The sequence below is a fragment of the Heloderma suspectum genome, chromosome 6 (assembly GCF_057233095.1).
Source record: "Heloderma suspectum isolate Gila_16-S chromosome 6, 16-S_ref, whole genome shotgun sequence".
NCBI lineage: Eukaryota > Metazoa > Chordata > Lepidosauria > Squamata > Helodermatidae > Heloderma > Heloderma suspectum.
In genome coordinates, this window is record NC_139463.1 from 64688242 (window position 1) to 64708889 (window position 20648).

Genomic DNA, 20648 nt, shown 5'->3' on the forward strand with positions numbered 1-20648 from the left:
TGGTGCGGGTGCCGGATTCCATCTGGGATTCCATCCCTGCCAGCACCCCTGAGCCCCACTCGCCAAGCCTCTGCCCCTGTTCATCCCCTGCCCGTGCTTGGTGAGTGGCCTGCACTCACCTTGGAGGCCTCATTGAGCTCCTCGGTTGCCATTTGTTGAAAAATAAAAGGGCGATTGCAAAAATGCGCATATTTGTGTAATGTGCAAAATGCACATTTTGGAAAATGCACATATTTGCGTGTGTGAAAATGTGCATTTTGTGAACGTGCAGATTTGTGTCTGCGTGAAAGTGCGCATTTCCCGGCATATACAATTATGCACATTTTTGCAATTGCCATTTTATTTTTCAAAAATGGCAATCGCGGAGATCGATGAGGCTGCCAGAGTGAGTGCGGGCTGCTTGCTGAGCACAGGAGGGGCTTGAGTGTGGTCTGGGGACCAGCAAACGGGGGCAGGGGCTGGGCAGGCACCCGGAGAACCTGGATGGGAGTGGGTTCGCACATCCCTTTATGTAGTTCGCGACATCAAGATGTAGTGATGGCCACCATCTTGGATGTCTTTAAAAGGGGGTTAGACATATTCCTGGAGGAGAAGTCTATCACTGGCTATTACAGTTTATGGCTATATGCTACCTCAAGTACCAGAGTTGGTATGCCATGTGCACCAGTTGTTGGGGAACATGGGCAGGAGGGTGCTGTTGCACTCATGTCCTGCTTGTGGTTTCCTAGTCGACAGCTGGTTGGCCACTGTGTGAACAGAATGCTGGACTAGATGGACCCATAGTCTGATCCAGCATGGCCCTTCTTATGTTCTTAACATTTTCTTTCATTTGTGACTGAATTATATTTAGTCTCTAAATGGATTATGGCTGGAGCCTTATGGTAAATTTAGGTGCTAATGAGCCACAAATGGTGATTTTATATATTAAGGATTGCCAAATGGCCAGCCCATGCTAGGGCCAGCCCATGCCAGTTGGCTGATCTGGACAGAAATTTGCATTCAGGGTAAGTAACAGCGTACCGATAATACTCACTTATGTGTGCTGGATCCCTGCAAATTCAAAATAACTATGAAATGACTTACAAAACTGCTGCTTTCAACCAGATAATAAACTTGAAGAGGATTACTGGGTTAGTTGATTAAAAAAAGCATAAGAGTTAATTAAAATAAATGGAAATCAACCTAGACAACTCATTTTAGCATTTCTGGAAGTGTATCCTACCTCCTCATGTTCTTTCTTCTTGAGTATGTTATCTTCTCGCAGAGCTTCAATCTCCATTTCCAGGTCTGTTATTATAATTGTCATGTTGTCGAGTTCCTTGCGAATGTTCTCAACATCATCCTGCACACTTTGCCGAAGAGCTTTTTCTGCCTCATATCTGAGCCAAGAAAAAGAAGTTGCATACTTGAGTGGGTTGGAGACAGCAATCCCACAGAGGATTTGCACCTACAATGTTTAGGCATTTTGCAAGTGTGCCTCCTGTGTCAACTTTTTCTTCTCCCACCTTCATGCCATAAAAAGAATACAGGTTGGAAAGACACAATGAAGCATTGTCCACTCAAGGACAATCGTGAAGTCCACTGAAGCTCAACACAGTCATGGAGAAGTTGACTGACCAACCAGTATTGGTACCTGGCATGCATCTAACGCTGGCCCAAAGGCATTGCTTCCAAAGCCAATTTGGTTAGATGTAAAACCCATAGGGCAAGGAGGTGATCAGACAGGAGATTCTAAAAATATTCAGTGACTTGATGGGATACAGTTCCCTTGCATATACATACATAAACGGTGTAGTCCTCTTAAGACAGATGTATTGGTCCAAATTAATTTTGTCTGGTATAGGAGGATGAAAATGATAAAAGCCACCTGTCAGAGCTGCAGGGAAGGGCCATAGCTCAGTGGTACAGCACACTGTTTGCATGCAGAAGATCCCGGGTTCAATTCCCAGCATCTTGAGGTATGGCTGGGAAAGAACCCTGCCTGAAACCCTGGGAAGCTGCTGCCAGTCAGTGCAGGCACTACTGAGCTAGATGGAGTAATGATCTGATTGGCATAATGCAGTTTCCTATGTCCTCATGGTGTAGCAGCTATCTTTTTGTGAACCGCCCAGAGAGCTTTGGCTATTGGGCAGTATAGAAATGAAAAGCATACGTACGTACGTACGTACGTACGTATGTACGTATGTACATACATACATAAATACCATTTCCATCTAGGGAAGCTGGTTGCCAGTGTTGTTGGTAGATCAGGTTAAACTATTTGTGCATTTGTGCAATTGTGTCCTAAGGAAAATCTAGTACGACAAACATTTGGACAGCCTCATTAAACTACATTACAGTGACTCAGAAAGAAGCTGCTCGAACAGTTTTAGTCAGCATTGCTCCACGGTGAACTGAAGCAGAAAGAGGTTTGGACGAAATGTCAGTCTTTAAGAACGCATGGCTTCTATGCCAAACCAAACATTATGGTGAGCCTGAGATAAGGAATGGGACAGACCTCGTCCTCGAGGGTGTCTTTAACTTTTTAAAAAACTCATTGCCCTTGCAATGTTTGTGACATCTTATTCTACTTTTTTCTACAGGTTGACTAATGGTGCTACGCAGACCACTGCAGTACTGCTAAACTAAGAGCGCAATCCTACGCATGTTTAGACAGAAGAAAGTCCTACAACTCCCAGCATTCCCCAGCTGGCTATGCCAGCTGGGGAATGCTGGGAATTGTAAGACTTTCTTCTGTCTAAACATGCATAGGATTGCACGCTAAGAAGGGAGGGCCCTCAGAAAACACATTCAGGCTTGAAGCTTCGGGGTCTTCCTGGATTAATTGCTCTGTGTGTGTGTGGGGAGGGGAGGGGCACCTTTCACTTGTTCCTCCTGGTGAAAACATTGTGCCTATTTTTGTCAGATTTAGATTGTCACCCCTGCTTTTGTAACCTTGAGGTTAGACTCCCATAATTAGCACTACGTTGCCTTCCCTTGATGGCTGTTTGGAAACTTCAGCTGGTGCTACAAGGCACAAGAGCTTAACTTGAATCCAGTGCTCCAACTTCCCATTGTCTTCTGGACACAATACAGATGTTGCAGAACCTGATCCATGAAGCCCTAAATGGCTTGGCTCCTACATACCTAAGAGACGATTGCCTTCGTCCTACTACATTCTCAAAAAGATCAACTGATGGCCGAACCAGACACATGCATGTTAATTTACCTACAAAAGGGAGGGGGAGGGGGAGTTTGCTTTTTTATATCAAAATGAATACGCAGGGGAAGGAATTAAATTTGTCTCCACCACCCTCAGGGGCTTTAAGCTGTTTTTCCTCTAGCCAGCTCCGATAATGAAGTGGGCTGTGCTGCGTGAAATGGCATAAAGCAGGAGAGATAAGGTGGAGGAGAGGTGGGTTTTACTCCCCTGCTTTGCACACTCATTTTGATAGCAAAAGTCAACACTTTGCATCCATGCTTTATAGATAAACAGGCAAGCACATGTTTAGTAAGTGTGCATATCTGGACACACCCTCTTAATACCATGGATGTATGAGCCAGAGGTTAGGGTGGGCCTTTAGCCCCAGTGAAGCTCCTCATAACTAGCTTCAGGAGGGAGGAGAAATGGGCAAAAGCAAACAGGTTGGATTGCCTACATCAAATGAGGGCAGACTTCACGCTTGCAGGATCTGCTTTGTGTTTTACTAGAAACCCCGAGTCCACCAACTGGAATCAGGTGCAAAATAATGGTAGTGGGGTGGTGGTGGTGGTATTACAGAAATGCACGGAATTAAGGAATAGGATGCCTCTGGCTACTTGCTCAGTCCAGGAGTTTGCTTTTGTATCAGAACTGAGCTTACAGTCTTTGGGCACAGAAATTCACTTCTGGTCCCACTCCTAATTAGCAGCCTAATTTCTGGTGGTGATGGTGGTGAGGTGGCAGTGCTGGTATTGTTATTGTTGCTATTATTGAACAATTGGGAGTCAGAAACCCTTGCTGATTTACTGCAAATCACCCCATGATCTAGCAGTGGATCCTGACCTATTTTCTGCCTGCCTCCGGCCTACATAATTCCTGAAGTTCCCTCTCCCATTCAGGAAAGGCAGCAAAGCTTTCAGCCTCAAGCAGCTACGTCCATCCGGGCAGCCACAAATGCATAAGTGGCAGGGAGGGAAGGCCAAAGCCACCAATTTGGTGGTTAAGGGTGGTTAGAGCCACGTTCAATGTGCTTGTCCATTTCGGCTTTCAAGGATAGATGAGTTCAAAGAAGAACTTACTTGAGCCTGAAGTCCTCGGTTGCCATCTTAGCATTGTCGATCTGCAGAACGATGCCTGCATTGGTAACCCGCCCAGTCTCAATCTGCAAATAATAAAGATGGAATTACTCTCACTGAGGATGTAGAATGGATATCTCAGGATGTGACAATTTGGCTGGAGAAGTGGTGACACTTCTTAGCACATTGGATTTGGAAAATACCAAAAGGAGTCCTGTGGCTTCTTAAAGACTAACAGTGTTGGGTGGGATTCTTTTACTCTTCCCTACCAAACTATGAATACTATCACACAGGTTTCCAGGAAAAGTGTGTCAAGCAATGGTACCATCCATCCTGTGGCTCCAGCAGACGAAACCTTCCCCTTAAGGCCCAAGAAGGTTTAGGACACAATCCATACTGGCTGGGGAATGCTGGGAGTTGTAGGACTTTTTCTGTCCCAACATGCATGGGATTGCGCCTTTAGTCTCCGGAACTTCCATGGAACCTCTGGGGTCCTTCTCAGGCCATCTGTTATTTCCAGCCTGGCTTCCTGATTGGCTAGGGCCTTTGTATACGTTTCCTCCCTTTGGGAAATACTCATTTTAGAGTTGAAACAATGACCTGCAAACATTTCTAATTTGGGCATTTCAAATTTTGAATGAAATATCTCAAAGCAAAATTCAAACTCACATTATATGAAAGTGTCAAATACGTAACTCTAAATTCTAGATTTGGATACCTTATACTTGTTAGCAAATTTTGGTTTTTAATTTTTTTTGTTAGCTTGCTTCTGATAGGAATTCTCAGCTGCCAACTGCCAAATACTAATTACCATTGCATGTCACACATGTCAATTACCATGCATGTTACATTTCGCAATAACAACAGCTGAAAGTCAGCCTTCAAACTCCTGCTGATATTCCTCTGAGATGCACAGCCACAGAGGAATGTTCTGGGCGTGTGCTATAGAACATGCTAACTCTTATCAATTCATGAGAGAGGATGGTGGGGGCCAACAGTGCCCCCATGTCAACTGAGTGTGCATCCCACGGCATGTTTCACAATTCTCTGCAATGCTCGGGTCTCCAGCTCGGAGGTGGAAGAAGAAGATGTTTGGGCCAGCCTGTGCATCAGACTAGCATTCCAAACTCAGAGCACCTGTGAGGTGCAGAGGCTGAGCAAGCCCTCCCTGCTCCCACACCTCCAGCTTGGAACTGGTGGGAAGTGGGGACTTGGTTTCTGCCTCCCCCACCCAGCTCAAAGCTTAGAGCTGGAGAGAGAGCAAGGAGATCTCCCCCCAACCTCATGCAGCTCTTGTTAGAAAAATAAAAATCCCCACCACTGGTATTACTCGCCACTTAAAGCCATGAGGCTAACTGACTTCTGAGTAGACCTTATCGGATGCAATTTGAGTGACAGCCCTGATCCTATGCATGCTCACTGGGAAGCAAGTCCAACTGAATTCAATGGGGATTTAGCCCTAAGTAAGTGAGCAGAGGGTTTAGTTAGTTAGTTAGTTAGTTAGTCAGTTAGTTTATTAATTAAATGTATTAATTGCCCATCTGGCTGGTCACCCAGCCACTCTGGGTGAAGGCAAATGCAGTAACTGAATGCTGTCTTCCAGGTAATACGTGTTATCACATCACTAGAAAACACTGTCTGATACATTTTACCTGGAAGGGCTACCATCTGATGAACGAAAGGGACACTATAGTTGGATCGGGGAAGAGATTTTGTTGTTTTGCTGCTGGGAAGGTCTTTCTTTAAAATTCCAAATCCCTCCATCAGTTAAGGCCAAACTAGTACGTGGGCAGCAGATGACTCTGAAAATAGCATCTACAACGGCTCAGGTGAATTAATCAGCTCTCTTCCAGATACCTGCAACATGTGAATCCCTAATCCCTTTTCCAAATGTGCTTTGTTCCTGTACGATGGGTGTTATTGCCCTTCCCTGCAAATCATCTCACCACATTGCTAGTTTTGATTTCCCATTTTTGGATGCCCTCGAGCAACAGCAGCTTCTGAGAAAGATGTTAATGTCCCCCATTCAAGACATGAAGAACCTCCTGTTGCCTGTCCTAAAATAATTGCTTTATTTGGTCTCTATAGACCTGTCCCTTAATAAAATACCTTTAAGGTTAAGAATTAAACTGGTGTGTCTCTTTTTACCTTGAAGGGCATGTTTTCTGGACTTACCTTCTTTTTCTAGCAGTAGTTACATTCTTGAATCCTCCGAGCAATAACTCCTGTGCACACAACACTCTCTGTTTCATAGTTAGTAATGTGGGTTTGTTCATTATATTCTTGTTTGGAAAGAGAGAAGCAGCGTGTGGAATGCCAAAGTAGTCGTGATGGGAGTGGGAATCAGTATACGGATGAGTGAAGCAGTTTGCTTTTACTCTCCATTAATCCACTGTTCATGACTACCACTATTCGCACAAGCATTAGTGTGGATTAGAATCACTACCCAGCCTACATACGGTTGCACTGAGAGAGTGGAGAAATCATCGGTGCAGTTAAAATGGTTAGGAATGAACATCAAATGATGTCAAGATCGTGCCGTTAAATGTTCCTGGACTGGGATCTTGTGAAAGAGGGGGAAACAACAGAGAAGTTGCCAAGGAGAGGCTCTGGTGGATGGAAGATGCCAGGTTTACGGAGAGGTTAGTAAATGATGAAGGAATGGGCAGTGCTTGAATTACTGGGGATGGGAGCAGGGGAGAACTTTAATGAAATCACAAGCTCCACCCCATGGGTTCCCCCAACTTTAGCCAAACAATGCTGACTAGGGATGTCGGAGAAACCCACAATGGAACCAAAGAAGTTTGGATTTTGCTGAATCTAGCTGGTGGATTCTGTAGCAGACCAGCTTTTCCCTTTGTCCGGTGGATTCCACTAACTTGCAGACTGTTTTTCGAACTTTCCAGATTTTGCACAAATTTTGTTGTTGAAAAATACACATTAAAAAAAAACTGGCCAAAAATGTGCATTTCTCCATAGGTGAAAGCGTGAAAATGCACGTTTTGGGGGATTTTGCGCATTTGGGGGGATTTGCTCATTTTCACACATGCGAGTTTACAAAATTGAGCATTTGCGCAAACCCGGGAACTAAAAAATATCCAATCCTGTGGATGGGCAGACTGCGGAACGAAAGGCACCTGACAATCCATGAAACAACGACAGAACGGATTTTACCCAGTTCGTACATCCCTAATGCTGACCCCATAGCCTTCTCATCCAGTAGCTAAGGGGGCCATCACAAAAGGCAAGGAGGTGTGGGGCCCCTCCCCTCTGCAATTTGTGCACTGGATGGGTGCGATAACAGGTGCACTGTGGGTCTCTGTGAAATAATTTTGTGGGTAGGAACCTGAGATACCCTTGACCTCTACCTAAGGCATCCCCAAGAGATCCTCTCTTGTCTTGTCTTTCCTTGAAATTCCTCCGTAGCATCACACAGCTGGGAGGATTCATGTTTGGAATGTATTCATTGAGCAATGAGAAGGAACATTTCTGGGTAGACAAGAGGTGTTGCCAGAAGGTGCAACACGGAAGGCCTTAAACATCTCACTTGGTTCAGAAATACAATTAACGATCTTTGCATTCCAAGTAATAAGGTGTGTTGTTGTTGTTGAACTGTAGAACAGGAAAAGGGCAGGAGCTAAAATCTTGGAATCAATGACCTATATTTTCATGATTATGGAAGCATGCCATATAATAGACTATTGTGAACAAAGTCACTTTAGCCTAAAACTTCCTTGCCCAAATCCTCATGTGGCTGGGAGTCACAGTGACATGCCAATCAATCACTATCTCTCCGAAGAACCTAGTTCACCTGTCAGCTTCTTCCTCTCCCTCCCTCGACCTATGCAGCAGCCCAGAGTGCCATAAGGAAAGAGGCTGCACAGTGAATATCTCCAGCAAGGGAGGAAAGCCACATGTCAGGAGACAACACATGGACACACAGGGCCTTCAGCCAATTTGAACTGAGGCAAATTCTTTCTGACCCCTGGCTGTGAACAAAATTCATGTAGAGTCACATCGAAAGGAAACTGGGTGACGCTGTGATGGGGGCGTGGTGGTGGTACTGGGATGTTTTGAAAAACATCCTGACTTCAGTTGTAGAATCTTGCACGATGCCCCAGAAGAAGCAGAAGCCGTCTCCAAAACATATTTGGGGATGAAGACTTTCCCAATAGGCCAAATGCATCACCAAAGTAGAAACAGAATCATAGAATAGTAGGGCTGGAAGGGGCCTACAAGGCCATCGAGTCCAACCCCCTGCTCAATGCAGGAATCCAAGTCAGAGCATCCCAGACAGATGGCTGTCCAGCCTCGTCTTGAATGCCTCCAGTGTGGGAGAGCCCACCACCTCCCTAGGTCATTGGTTCCATTGTCGTATTGCTCTAACAGTCAGGAAGTTTTTCCTGATGTTCAGCTGGAATCTGGCTTCCTGTCACTTGAGCCCATTATTCCGTGTCCTGCTGCACTCTGGGATGATCAAGAAGAGATCCTGGCCTTCTCCGCTGTGACAACCTTTCAAGTACTTGAAGAGTGCTATCATATCTCCCCTCAGTCTTCTCTTCTCAAGGCTAAACATGCCCAGTTCTTTCAGTCTCTCTTCATAGGGCTTTGTTTCCAGTCCCCTGATCATCTTTGTTGCCCTCCTCTGAACCCTCTCCAGTTTGTCTGCATCCTTCTTAAAGTGTGGTGCCCAGAACTAGACACAGTACTCCAGATGAGGACTAACCAGTGCTGAGTACAGGGGAACTAGTACTTCACGGGATTTGGAAGCTATGCTTCTATTAATGCAGCCCAAAATAGCATTGGCCTTTTTTGCAGCCACATCCCATTGTTGGCTCATCTTCAGCTTGTGATCGACAACAATTCCAAGATCTTTCTCGCTTGTAGTGTTGTTGAGCCACGTATCGCCCGTCTTGTAACTGTGCATTTGGTTTCTTTTTCCTAGGGGCAGAACTTGGCATTTATCCCTATTAAATGTCATTCTGTTGTTTTCTGCCCAGTGCTCCAGTCTATCCAGATCACTTTGAATTTTGTTTCTGTCTTCCAAAGTATTAGCTATCCCACCCAATTTTGTGTCATCTGAAATGTGATCAGCATTCCCTGCACCTCCTCCTCCAAGTCATTAATACAAATGTTGAATAGCACTGGGCCCAGGACTGAGCCCTGCGGTACCCCACTCGTTACCTCTCCCCAGTTTGAGAAGGTCCCATTGATAAGCACTCTTTGAGTCCAATCATGTAGCCAACTGTGGATCCACCGGATCGTTGTTTCATCTAGCCCACTTTGAGCTAGTTTGCTCATCAGGATATCATGGGGCACTTTGTTGAAAGCTTTGCTGAAGTCGAGGTATATGATGTCTACAGCATTCCCACGGTCTACAAGGGAGGTTACTTGATCAAAAAATGAGATCAGATTTGTCTGGCAGGACTTGTTTTTGACAAATCCATGTTGGCTTCGAGTAATCACTGCATTGTTTTCAAGGTGCTTCCAGATGGATTGCTTTATCATCTGCTCCAGAATTTTCCCTGGGATTGATGTCAGACTGACTGGTCCGTAGTTCCCAGGTTCCTCCTTTTTACCCTTTTTGAAGATAGGGACAACATTAGCCCTCCTCCAGTCATCTGGCACTTCCCTCGTCCTCCATGATTTCTCAAAGAGAATAGACAGCGGTTCTGAGAGTTCTTCTGCCAGTTCCTTTATTACTCTAGGATGCAGTTCATCTGGCCCTGGAGATTTGAACTCATTCAAAGTCATTAGGTGTTCCTTGACCATATGCCTATCGATCTGAAGCTGCAATCCTGCCCCTTCAGCCTGCACTTCGCCTTTGCCAGGGGGGTCATAGACCCTCTTTTGGGAGACGACTGAGCCAAAGTAGGAATTGAGCACCTCTGCCTTTTCTTTGTCATCTGTTATCGTTTTGCCATCCTTATTTAATAGCTGAACAACCATTTCTTTCCTCTGCCTTTTACTATGCACGTAGCTGAAGAAAGCCTTTTTGTAGTTTTTAGCATCACTCGCTAACCTCAGCTCATTGTCAGCTTCAGCCTTCCTGATGCCATCCCTGCAATTCTGTGCTACCTGCCTGTACTCTTCCTTTGTTACTTGGCCTTCTTTCCACTTCCTATATGTGTCCTTTTTTGTTTTCAGGTCATCCCTAAGCTTTTTGTGAAGCCACATTGGCTTCTTCTGTTGTCTTCCACCTTTTCTTCTTGTTGGAATTGTTTGTGATTGTGCCTTGAGAATTTCCTTTTTTAAAAGCTCCCACCCATCTTGGACTCCTTTTCTCATTAGCGTCGCTTGCCATGGGACCTTACTGATCATTGTTCTGAGTTAATTAAAATCAGCTTTCCTAAAATCCAGGGTACACGTTTGACTACACTCGGCTTTTGCTTCCCTTAGAACCAAGAACTCAAGTGCAACATGGTCACTTTCCCCCAGAGTTCCTATAACTGCTACTTTCTCCACTAAGTCATCTCTGTTGGTTAGGATCAAGTCAAGGACAGCCGATCCTCTAGTTCCTTCCTCTACTTTCTGTAGGAGGAAGTTATCTGCAACACAAGTCAGGAATTTCCTGGAGGGGCCATGTTTTGCAGAATTTGTCTCCCAACAAATATCGGGGAAATTGAAGTCCCCCATTACTACTACATCATGCTTCCTTAAAACATTGGCCATTTGCTTTTCAAAAGTTTCATCCTCGTCTTCTCCTTGTTTGGGTGACCGGTAGTAGACTCTGACCACCAGGTTCCTTTTATTCTTTGCTCCATTTATTTTGATCCAGATGCTCTCGATGGGGCTACCAAGCTCATCCTCCTGTATTTCTGTGCAGAGATATGTTATTTTTCACATACAGTGCAACCCCACCTCCCTTTCTGTTCCTCCTGTTCTTTTTGAACAAGTTATATCCTTCAATTGCTGTATTCCAGTCATGAGAGTCATCCCACCAAGTCTCAGTTATACCTATCAAGTCATAATTTCCCTCCTGTATTAAGAGTTCAAGTTCATTCTGTTTGTTTCCCATACTCTGGGCATTAGTATATAGACATCGAAGACCATGTGCTTCATTGTCTGGCTTTCTTCCTACATGTGTCTGAAGACTACTATTGGGCGCTATCAGAGCTGTTCTCTCCGTTGCAGAGCATGCGCCTACGTCCATTGTTACCCCCAACATTACATCTCCCTTCCCCGTAGGATTCAGTTTAAAGCCCTCCTGATGAAGTTCTTCATGCTGTGGCCAAACACATTCTTCCCATCCTTTGTGAGGTGCAACCTGTCCCTTGCCAACAGCCCATCTTCCAGGAAGTATAGCCCGTGGTCCCAGAATCCAAATCTCTCTTGTCGGCACCACCTTCATAGCCAGTCATTCATCCAGAGTATTTGTCTTTCCCTTTTTATCCCTCTTCTAACTACTGGAAGGATGGATGAGAAAACTATCTGGGCCCCAAAGTTCTTGAGTTTCCTTCCCAGAGCTTCAAAGTCTGACGTGATTTCTTCGTAGCTCTGCTTGGCGGTATCATTTGTTCCCACATGGATGAGAAGAAAGGGATACCTGTCAGTGGGCTTTATGAGTGCAGGCAACCTTTCAGTCACGTCTCTAATTCGTCCTCCTGGGAGACAACATACCTGGCGAGTCCACGGATCTTCGCGACATACTTGGGTCTTGATCCCACGCAGCAAGGAGTCTCCCACTACTACCACTCTTCTCTTCTTGTTGTTGTAGGCCTGGGTTTCATCGCCTCTGTTTGACTGACCTTCAGCCTCTTGCTCACTCTCATGTAGGTTCCCCTGTGATTCTTCCTCTGCAGGCTGTCCTCCAGGCTCATCTGCAAGTACCTGGAACCGGTTCCACAGCTCCACTGCTTCCACTGGTGCAGAGTGGCGTCTAGTTCTTCTTCTCCTAACTGTCATCCTTTTCCAAGGAGTATCCTCTACTCCATTTTTCTTCACCTCAGCATTTCCCACTGCCTCATCTTGCTGTTGCTCTTCAAGCTTCTAGTCTTCCCTTTGCTGCTGTAGTTCCCCCATTCTGTCCAAGAACTCTTTGTGTTCTCTTATTCCCCGGAGGGTCGACAGTCGCCGCTCCAGTCCACTTACTTTTTCTTCCAGCAGCATGATCAACTTGCACTTGTTGCAGGTGTAGGCCATGTTGTTCTCAGGCAAGAAAACAAACATTGCACACACCTTGCAGGTCACCACCACTGGAGAGTCTTGTCCTTCCATAGCCTCTTTTCCCTTTTTGTGTCTAGCTTTGTGATTGTTCTAGACTAGCCTGTGCCTGTTCCTCTACTCAGTAGAGGTTAAAAGCAGAGTCCCACTGGTGTGAAAGTGTGTGTTACAAGGCAAATAAATGGGGAAAAGTTAGTTAAAAAAAAAAAAATAAAAAATGAAAAAAAAATGTTAGGGGCCTCCCCTGCTGAACTCCCCCGGCCAACTCCTGTTTGCTCCCCCTGGTTGCTTGCTCTCTGGGAGCTTGCTTGCTTCTGTAGTCCCTGGACCAGCTGGAGCAGCTTGCTCTGCTCTGCTCAGCTGGGAGCCGGGAAACAGACTGAAGCTTCCCGCCCACTCAGCTGCTGGGAGTACTCAGGCCACACACCCCCAATTCAGTTGGAGCTCTCAGAAGCACCTGGTGAGCTCACAGCCAATCATGATTCATGGAATTCTGTCCTAAACCAATGAGGTTCCCTGCTCCCACAAGTGTTTCCCGGATGGTGCATTTGCCATCTGCTTGCCTATTAATCTGTAATCCTTACTTTTCTCGGGGATGCACAGTGCTGGCTCTGGGTTTCTGAGGACTCTTGGACAAGACACCCCAAAGGGCCCCTTCGGTCAGTAAGTCCACCTTCTCACTCCCATTGTCGCCAGCTACTATTGCTTCTCATCTTCTTGCTCATTGTCGCTGCTACTTGTGTGCTGGACAGGCAGAGACAGGGAGCAAGTTGGCCGCGGCATCTCCTGCTCCTGCTTCTCACCACCACCGTCGTCTGGCCCAGGGCAAGAGGCAGGTGAACACGCAGGTTGGAATGGCGAAGAGGAGAAGTAACTCTGGGGGACTCTTGTAGTGGGCCCCTGCTAGAGTGTGGGCCCTCAGCAGTTGCCCACCCGTGCCCACCCTTGACACCTGACCTGGGTAAGCCACTGATGTGTGAGGGATGGTAAGTTGTCGGGTTGCCGAATCTATCCACAGAACTGCAGAACACGAACATGCTGCAAAGCATTTGCAAAATGGAATGTGTAAATGGTTTTTCCATCTGCCAGATCAGCAGGTGTTTGTCTAAGTGCAGGCCTGAGGACAGGTAATGGGTCAGGTCCGGCTGGGGGGGGGGGATGTCTAGCTTGCATTAATCAATTCTAAATATTAGAGTTAGGAAATTCAGTGGAGACAGACACAATACAAAAGTGCATGATGAGTGCTGACAATGGGGGACAGGAATTGCAGACAGGGAGGAAAGAACCTAGTCTATTTAGGCAACTTCAGAAGAAGCAGAAATACACCTGGTGCACAGCCAGACGCTTTAGAGCAGCTTTCCCCAACCTCGTGCCCTCCAGATGAGGTGGACTACAACTCCCATAACCCCCAGCCACCACAGACGGATCAGTTTATTTCTGGTCCATCCATGTCAGCTTTGCATGTGTTCATTCTTAAGCCCATTCTGTATCAATCTGCGAATCTTTTTTTCAATCCGCACAAGCGCATTTCACAATGCATGCATACAAGTGTGAAATCCGAATGACAACTGTGTTGCAATTCGCACATTAGCCCAGGAGGTGCAGATCAGTTCAGTTTGCTTTAAAATGTGGACCGGATGAAATCCTTGAGCATTCCGAGTTACTTGACACAGGATGGAAACAGATAGGGGGAAAGTCTGTGATGAACTATGGTTACTTTCTACCTGTGGTCTACCTGTGGTTTTCTTGATGTCTGTGGATGACTGCAGAAGCAGAATTCAAAATATCGGAGAAGCCCACATTTATAACTCTGTGGGTGTCATTATATATGAACAAGAGAAGTGCTGTGCTGAATCAGACCAAGGGTCCATCTAGCCCAGCATTCTGTTCCCACAGTGGCCAGCCAGATGCCTATGCGAAGCCCACAAGAAGGATGTGAGGGCAACGGCACCCACCCACCCATGCTCCCGAGCAACTGGTACTGAGAGGCATACTGCCTCCGATACTGGAGGCAGCATATAGCCATGATGATCAGGGCCGGCCCTATAATGAGTCAGCTATCAGGCAGTGTGGAATGGGGAGAGCAGAGAATTGCACTGCTCTCCCCACGCAAAGGGCCCGCCACCACCACCACCCAACCACACTGCTGTTGCCTCCCTACCTCTTTGCAAATGCCTGCCTGGCTGACTGGCGGCTCCTTCTCCTCTTCCTCCCTCCCTGCTCACCGGCCCACCAGCTGGCCTCTCCCACCTTCTGCCCCAGCCGCAGGGCTCCTGGGAGACTCAGGAGAAATATCATGAGAGGTCACAAAGTCTCGCGGGAGCAGCTGGGACATCACAAGAGGTCCTGAAATGTTGCGGGAGCCGCTGGGACCTCTCGCGGTATTTTGGCTGACTCCCAGGAGCCCCGTGGCTGGGGCAGCAGGTGGGAGCGGCTGGCCAGCCAGTGAGCAGGGATTGAGGGCACTGCCGCTACCAGCCACTAGCCCACCCACCACCCAGAAGAAGCAGGGTGTGGGCAGCACTGCGGCTGCCACCGCCAGCACCAAGGGCACCAGTGCCACCTCGCTTGGGGCGGCATCATGGCTTGGGCTGGGGCTGATCATGGCCAGTAGCCATTGATACATTACCTAAGAGGAGCTTTTACCTTGGGCCAGGAAGATGACTTCTTCACCTGGCAGGGGCTCCTTTCAGTCAATTCAAGCAAATAAAACCCAGGGTCAAAATCTGAGGGGAGAGTTTACAGGAAGAGCGCAGGAAGATGAGACCTCATAGAATAGTAGGGTTGGAAGGGGCCTATAAGACCATCGAGTCCAACCCCTGCTCAATGCAGGAATCCGAGTCAAAGCATCCCTCACAGGTGGCTGTCCAGCCTCGTCTTGAATGCCTCCAGTGTGGGAGAGCCCACCACCTCCCTAGGTCAGAGGTTCCCTGAGGTGAAGGAAGCTGAGGACAGGAGATTGCACTACGAAAGTCCTCATTTATGTGTGTGTGTTTGATCTGTCCTCAAAACGTTTTTGTAGCACATCTGGCCTGGGTTGTGGAAAGCCATTCAGGGCCTGAAAAGAGCTGTAACTTGAAGAGACCTTTATGTTGGCTGACTGGCTCAGGCTTCTTTCTCTGGCTCTCGTCCCACACAGGCCGGCATAAGGGCTGTTACCATGCTGAAAGAGTTACCTAACCCCTGGGATCAATGCCACTGCTTGTCATCGTTCAGAGCTCTTTGTGAAAACCTCTCAGGATTATGGGAGGTACAAGTTACCACCATTCAGAACCAGAAATACTCTTCATAAACTAAGCCACATCTTTGCATAAAGCCTGGCTTCTTGTCTTATTTGGCAGCGTGAAGCTCAAAGTAACTTAATCTGATTCATCACCAGGATTCTTACCTAGTTGGATAGGTTTTATTACAAGTCCATATTAACCCCTCAGCTTGAAAAGCAACTTCCTTGTAGTGGAAACCAGTAATTCTTTTTAATTATAAGGAAATTATATATTTACAGGGAGGATTTTTTTTAAAGGATTGTTTCCCTAATTTAGCACAGAATGGCCATTTGTCCTGTATGGTTGGCTTCATATATACTTGGAGACATCCATTCTAGTATTCCATTCACTTGGGGCTAAACTACACACTACATTAAATACGTAGTGTGTAGCTTATCTTCACCATTTTGTTTACCATAGCATAAGCTTGTGGGAATATGATCCAGATTGGGTCCACTGTGCGTGGGTTGGGAAAGTTTAAACCTTCCCACCCAGCCACCCTACCCCGCAAATCCCCTCCCCTCCCACACACATGGTGGCTAAAAAAGAGAGATTTGGTGCCAATTGAGGTTTCCCCCCCACTCTTTTTTTCTTTTTTAGTGTCAATGGAGTGATGGAGGGGATTGGGGAGAAAAGTGGCTGGGTGGGAAGGGTTAATCCTCCCGTACCCACTCACAGTAGTCCCAGTCCAGAGGAGTAGGGCGCTGCATGCTTAAACTAAGGTAAAGAAATGGTGAGGATCAGCTGCGCATATGATGTATTTAACGTAGCATTTAGTTTAGCCCTTCGATTTTGGAAAGTAATTGCAGACTGACCCACAGAAAGCATCTTCGAAAATGGTTTTATGTGGACAGGTATATTTATATCTGCCTTGTTACCAGCTTGCCATGAGCTGCTTACTATGGTGTATCAGAAATATACTGAAAGTGAAAACAATGTGTTGGGCTTGGGCAATATTAGGGTAGCCATGTGGCCTCCTTTAGAGATGACAGTCCTCTGTTTGAAGGACTGTGCAGTCCAAGTCTGGTTTAAAGATACATAACAATAAGAAGGTAAAGCAGCAGGGGCATAAAACAAGTTTTATGTTTATTGATTTCTATAAATATTTATAAGCCACCTTTCCACCCGGACAGCAGACTGAACAGGTACACAGGCAGGTCACTATGGTGAGATGTCTTGTATTTCTATTTAAATTATCATCATGATTTCTAAATGTGTGTCTATGCCTATAAATTACTTTAGCAAATGCAATTTTATGCAAATCGGTGTCCCCCTTTGTCCCCATTTTGGGCAATGCATGAGTGGCCACCCTAGGCAATATACAACACACAAAATCCCTGCCCTCCAAGGTTTACAGTTTACAGGTCTAGCCAAAATGAGGGCCCATTCTGATGTTGTTTCCTAACTCATAGTATAAAATGCCATTTAGGGATGTGGCTACATCTTTAACGCCAGTGTGGTGTAGCGGCGAGAGTGCTGGACTGGGAGCCGGGAGATCCGGGTTCTAGTCTCCACTCGGCCACGGAAGCTCACTGGGTGACTTTGGGCCAGTCACAGACTCTCAGCCCAACCTGCCTCACAGGGTTGTTGTTGTGAGGATAAAATGGAGGAGGAGGGGGAGGAGGAGGAGAAGGAGGATTATGTACGCCGCCTTGGGTTCCTTAAGGAGGAAAAAAGGCGGGATATAAATGTAATAAATAACAACAACAACAACAACGCTGGATGGGTCAGACAGGCATGAGTAAGAGACATGTGCGTTGCAAACCTCCAGCTGTTCCTGCATTAGGCAGCTGTTTATTGACCTTTTCTCTATGGGTATTTTCAAGAACCCAAGTAGTGAAATGAGATATCAGAAGCAGCCCTAAAACAAAGAAAGAAAACACTGATGGTTCAAACAGGCCTGAGGCATTAATATATGCCAGGTTCAGTTCCTCCTTTGTAATAGGGATAACTTGTTGACATACCTCTGAAAGGGGCTTAGTTATCACAGGTAGCAGATGGGGTGCTGTACCTGTGTCTGGACTCTACTGCTTCAGACTGTGGGTCTCTTCACGTAGAAAGCTAGAATGTTGTCAGGGAGAAAGCTAGAGTGGAAGTTTTCACTCAGACATCTTGTTTTTTCAAGGGCAGGGAATTGTTTTGGATGGATGAGCATTCAGTTATGAGAGCCCCCTCCTACAATCTAAAGCGGTATAGTCCCAGACACAGGCTGTTTCCGAGAACTAGGCCAAGATTACTGCAAGGAGATGCATGAGCTGAGGCAAGACCATCCAAACACATTTTGCTGCCTGAGGTGATGGATGGGAGGGCAGTCCCTCCCATTCCATGACCCAGAATGACAGATGAATCTTACTGACAGTTGAATTTTACCTGAGGCTAGCAGGCTAGCTTAGGGGTTCCAGGGAAGGCGATGTGGCACATACCATCTCCTACCGCCACTCACCATGCCCCAGCTTCCAACTGAGGTTCCCACCTCACTCTACCTAACCCTCATGACAAGGCCAGGCCTGTAGAAGCAGCAATAGCCTTGCTAATGATAAGTAACAAATTAATTTTCCTCAGCAGAGCTTGATAATACTACTTGCTAAAACAAAGAAATTGGAAAAGGTCCCCTATCTCATCTGCATAAGATTATTTTCAGCATAAAGTCCTGCATCCATTGGATGGTTTTTTAAAAAAAAAAATCCCATGGATATATGTCCGTAGACATATTTTACAGGAATGGATAATCCATTCTGCTTGCTCAAACACTATACCATTAACTGAATTTAATAGGCATTTAGGATTCACTCATAAAACTAATCTCACAATGGAATCTGAGAGAATCATGCTGTGCAGGAGGCAATGAGATCACCTAATAATTATGCTTTTAAACTATTTATCTTTGGCATATACAAGGCAAGAGAAAACTGCCATTGTTCTCTCTGTTTAGAATTCAAATAATGTTTTATGCAAATTTGAAATGTAGAGAGCGATTTGAAACCGAAATGTTGATTTTCAATTCCCCCTCCATTTCAATTTTATAAAGGTTTGTATAAACTATATCTTCTGTTTTGCTCATAAAAATGGCAAAGACTAATATTAAGCATTAACTTGCCAAACTCAATATTTTGGCAAGTTAATGCTTAATATTGTTCTTTGAAATTTTTATGAGCAAGATGGAAGATCTAGTTTTATACTAACTTTTATAAAATTGACATTTGAAAAGAAAATGAAATTCAACATTTTACTTTCAAATTACTCACTGCATACTACATGTTTTCCTTTGTTTTGTCCTTTGTTTGCCATGTATTACTGTTGATTGCCTAATAAATCCTGATGGATTGAAATTTTGTGCTCCTAAGCCTCTAAATTCCACGATGTCCATAGCAGGAGTGTTGTTACAATCTTGAACTGGGAACATATAAATATGCTTTTTCCCTCCCCCAAGCAAAATATTACTTAGCTAGTTAGCTTGAGAACTCTTCCTTCTTCTTCGTTAATTTCACGGCTACCTCCCCTTCCCCCTTTCCTACCCTCTGAGTCCACCCCTTTCCTTGAGGACATTTCTTCTGCACGACTTCAGCAGAAGGAACAATTTGGAGCAGTATCTCAACTATTTATAATGCAGCCAGCTGCGCTGAATGAGGACCTCAATTCCCCCAGGAGAGGAAATGTAAAACACGCATCTCCGCTGACTTACCTGCTCATGCATGTCTAAGATGTTTTGCTCGTAACCCTTGAAATCATACCGGGCGTTGTGAGACCTCTTCTTGTGCCACTCCCGGATGCAGCCCTCCAGCTGAGTGTTGGCCTCCTCCAAGGAACGCACCTTGTCTAGATAGGCAGCCAAGCGGTTGTTCAGCTCCTGCATGGTCTGCTTCTTGTTCCTTCCCAGGAAGAGGTCCCCATGGCTCCCAGGAAAGGCGCCCCAACCTGCCCCTGCATCAGAGGCCAGCCAGGTGGGCCCTCCAAAGGACATGGGAACGTGTGTACTGCTACTTCCCCCATGCAAACTGGAAGCTCTGTAGGAATCTCCAACATGCATGAGGCCGCATCCTGCAGCACCCCTGAGAGACCCGGAAGAAAAGTGGTAGATGCCTTGGCTGCAGCTCATCCTGACATCTATGAGGAACTGAATGTACACACAAACTCCGCTCTCTCTCGCTTTTGACTTACTGGCACTGTCTGAGAAGTGTCCCAACCTTCCTTAAGCGCTTTTAAGCCTGCCCCTGTGGGAGTTCCCTTGTGTTGAACAGCTATGCCAACAAAGATTGTGTCATCACAAAATATGTGTTTCCTCTTGGTCAGTTCTGAAACCCTTATTAGGCTGCAAATACGGCTGTCATTCTCTGGAACAGCAACGGCAACATACCAAGGGCTCTATCTTCTCCCTCCCTCCCTCTCTCTTTTTTTTTTTTGCTTTTTGCATTGTATCAGTGAGGTGTGTCTACCAAAGGGAGGGGCGAGGTGCAGCACTGAAGCAGCCCAGCGTCTGCTTCAGGTTTCTTTCAGTGACACGGCTCAGTGTGCTGGTTTTGTTGTCTGCGGTAGCAAGAAAAGCACCCTGAATTACACACACTACCAAAGGCCAGAAAATGGGCTAGGCTTCCTCAGGTCTTGCTTTAAAGGTCAAACCCATTTCTAAACCTCCACATTTTCGAATGTCTTTTTAGCATGTTAACAACTCCTGATTTCCCAAAGCACTACTTACCAAGTCGTTATGTTGTTTATTCGCTCAGTCACTTCTGACTCTTCGTGACTTCATGGACCAGCCCACGCCAGAGCTTCCTGTCGGCCGTCGCCACCCCCAGCTCCCCCAAGGTCGAGTCCGTCACCTCCAGGATATCATCCATCCATCTTGCCCTTGACCAGCCCCTCTTCCTTTTGCCTTCCACTTTCCCTAGCATCAGCATCTTCTGCAGGGTATCCTGTGTTCTCATTATTCTCATTATGTGGCCAAAGTACTTCAGTTTTGCCTTTAAT

The 20648-nt window shown here is 46.1% G+C and overlaps 1 protein-coding gene across 1 annotated transcript in view; it reads right to left on the reverse strand.

Annotated features, from left to right (window-relative positions):
* Positions 1-19848, reverse strand: part of KRT23 (keratin 23) — a 39242-nt gene extending 19394 nt beyond the window's left edge. Inside the window, exons 1-3 of the mRNA XM_084804600.1 lie at positions 19366-19848; positions 4261-4343; positions 1223-1379 (exon numbers count right to left, since the gene is read on the reverse strand). Coding sequence (XP_084660726.1) covers positions 1223-1379; positions 4261-4343; positions 19366-19779 — 654 coding nt within the window. The 5' untranslated portion in view covers positions 19780-19848. The remainder of the gene's footprint in view (positions 1-1222; positions 1380-4260; positions 4344-19365) is intronic.
* Positions 19849-20648: the final 800 nt, after the last annotated feature.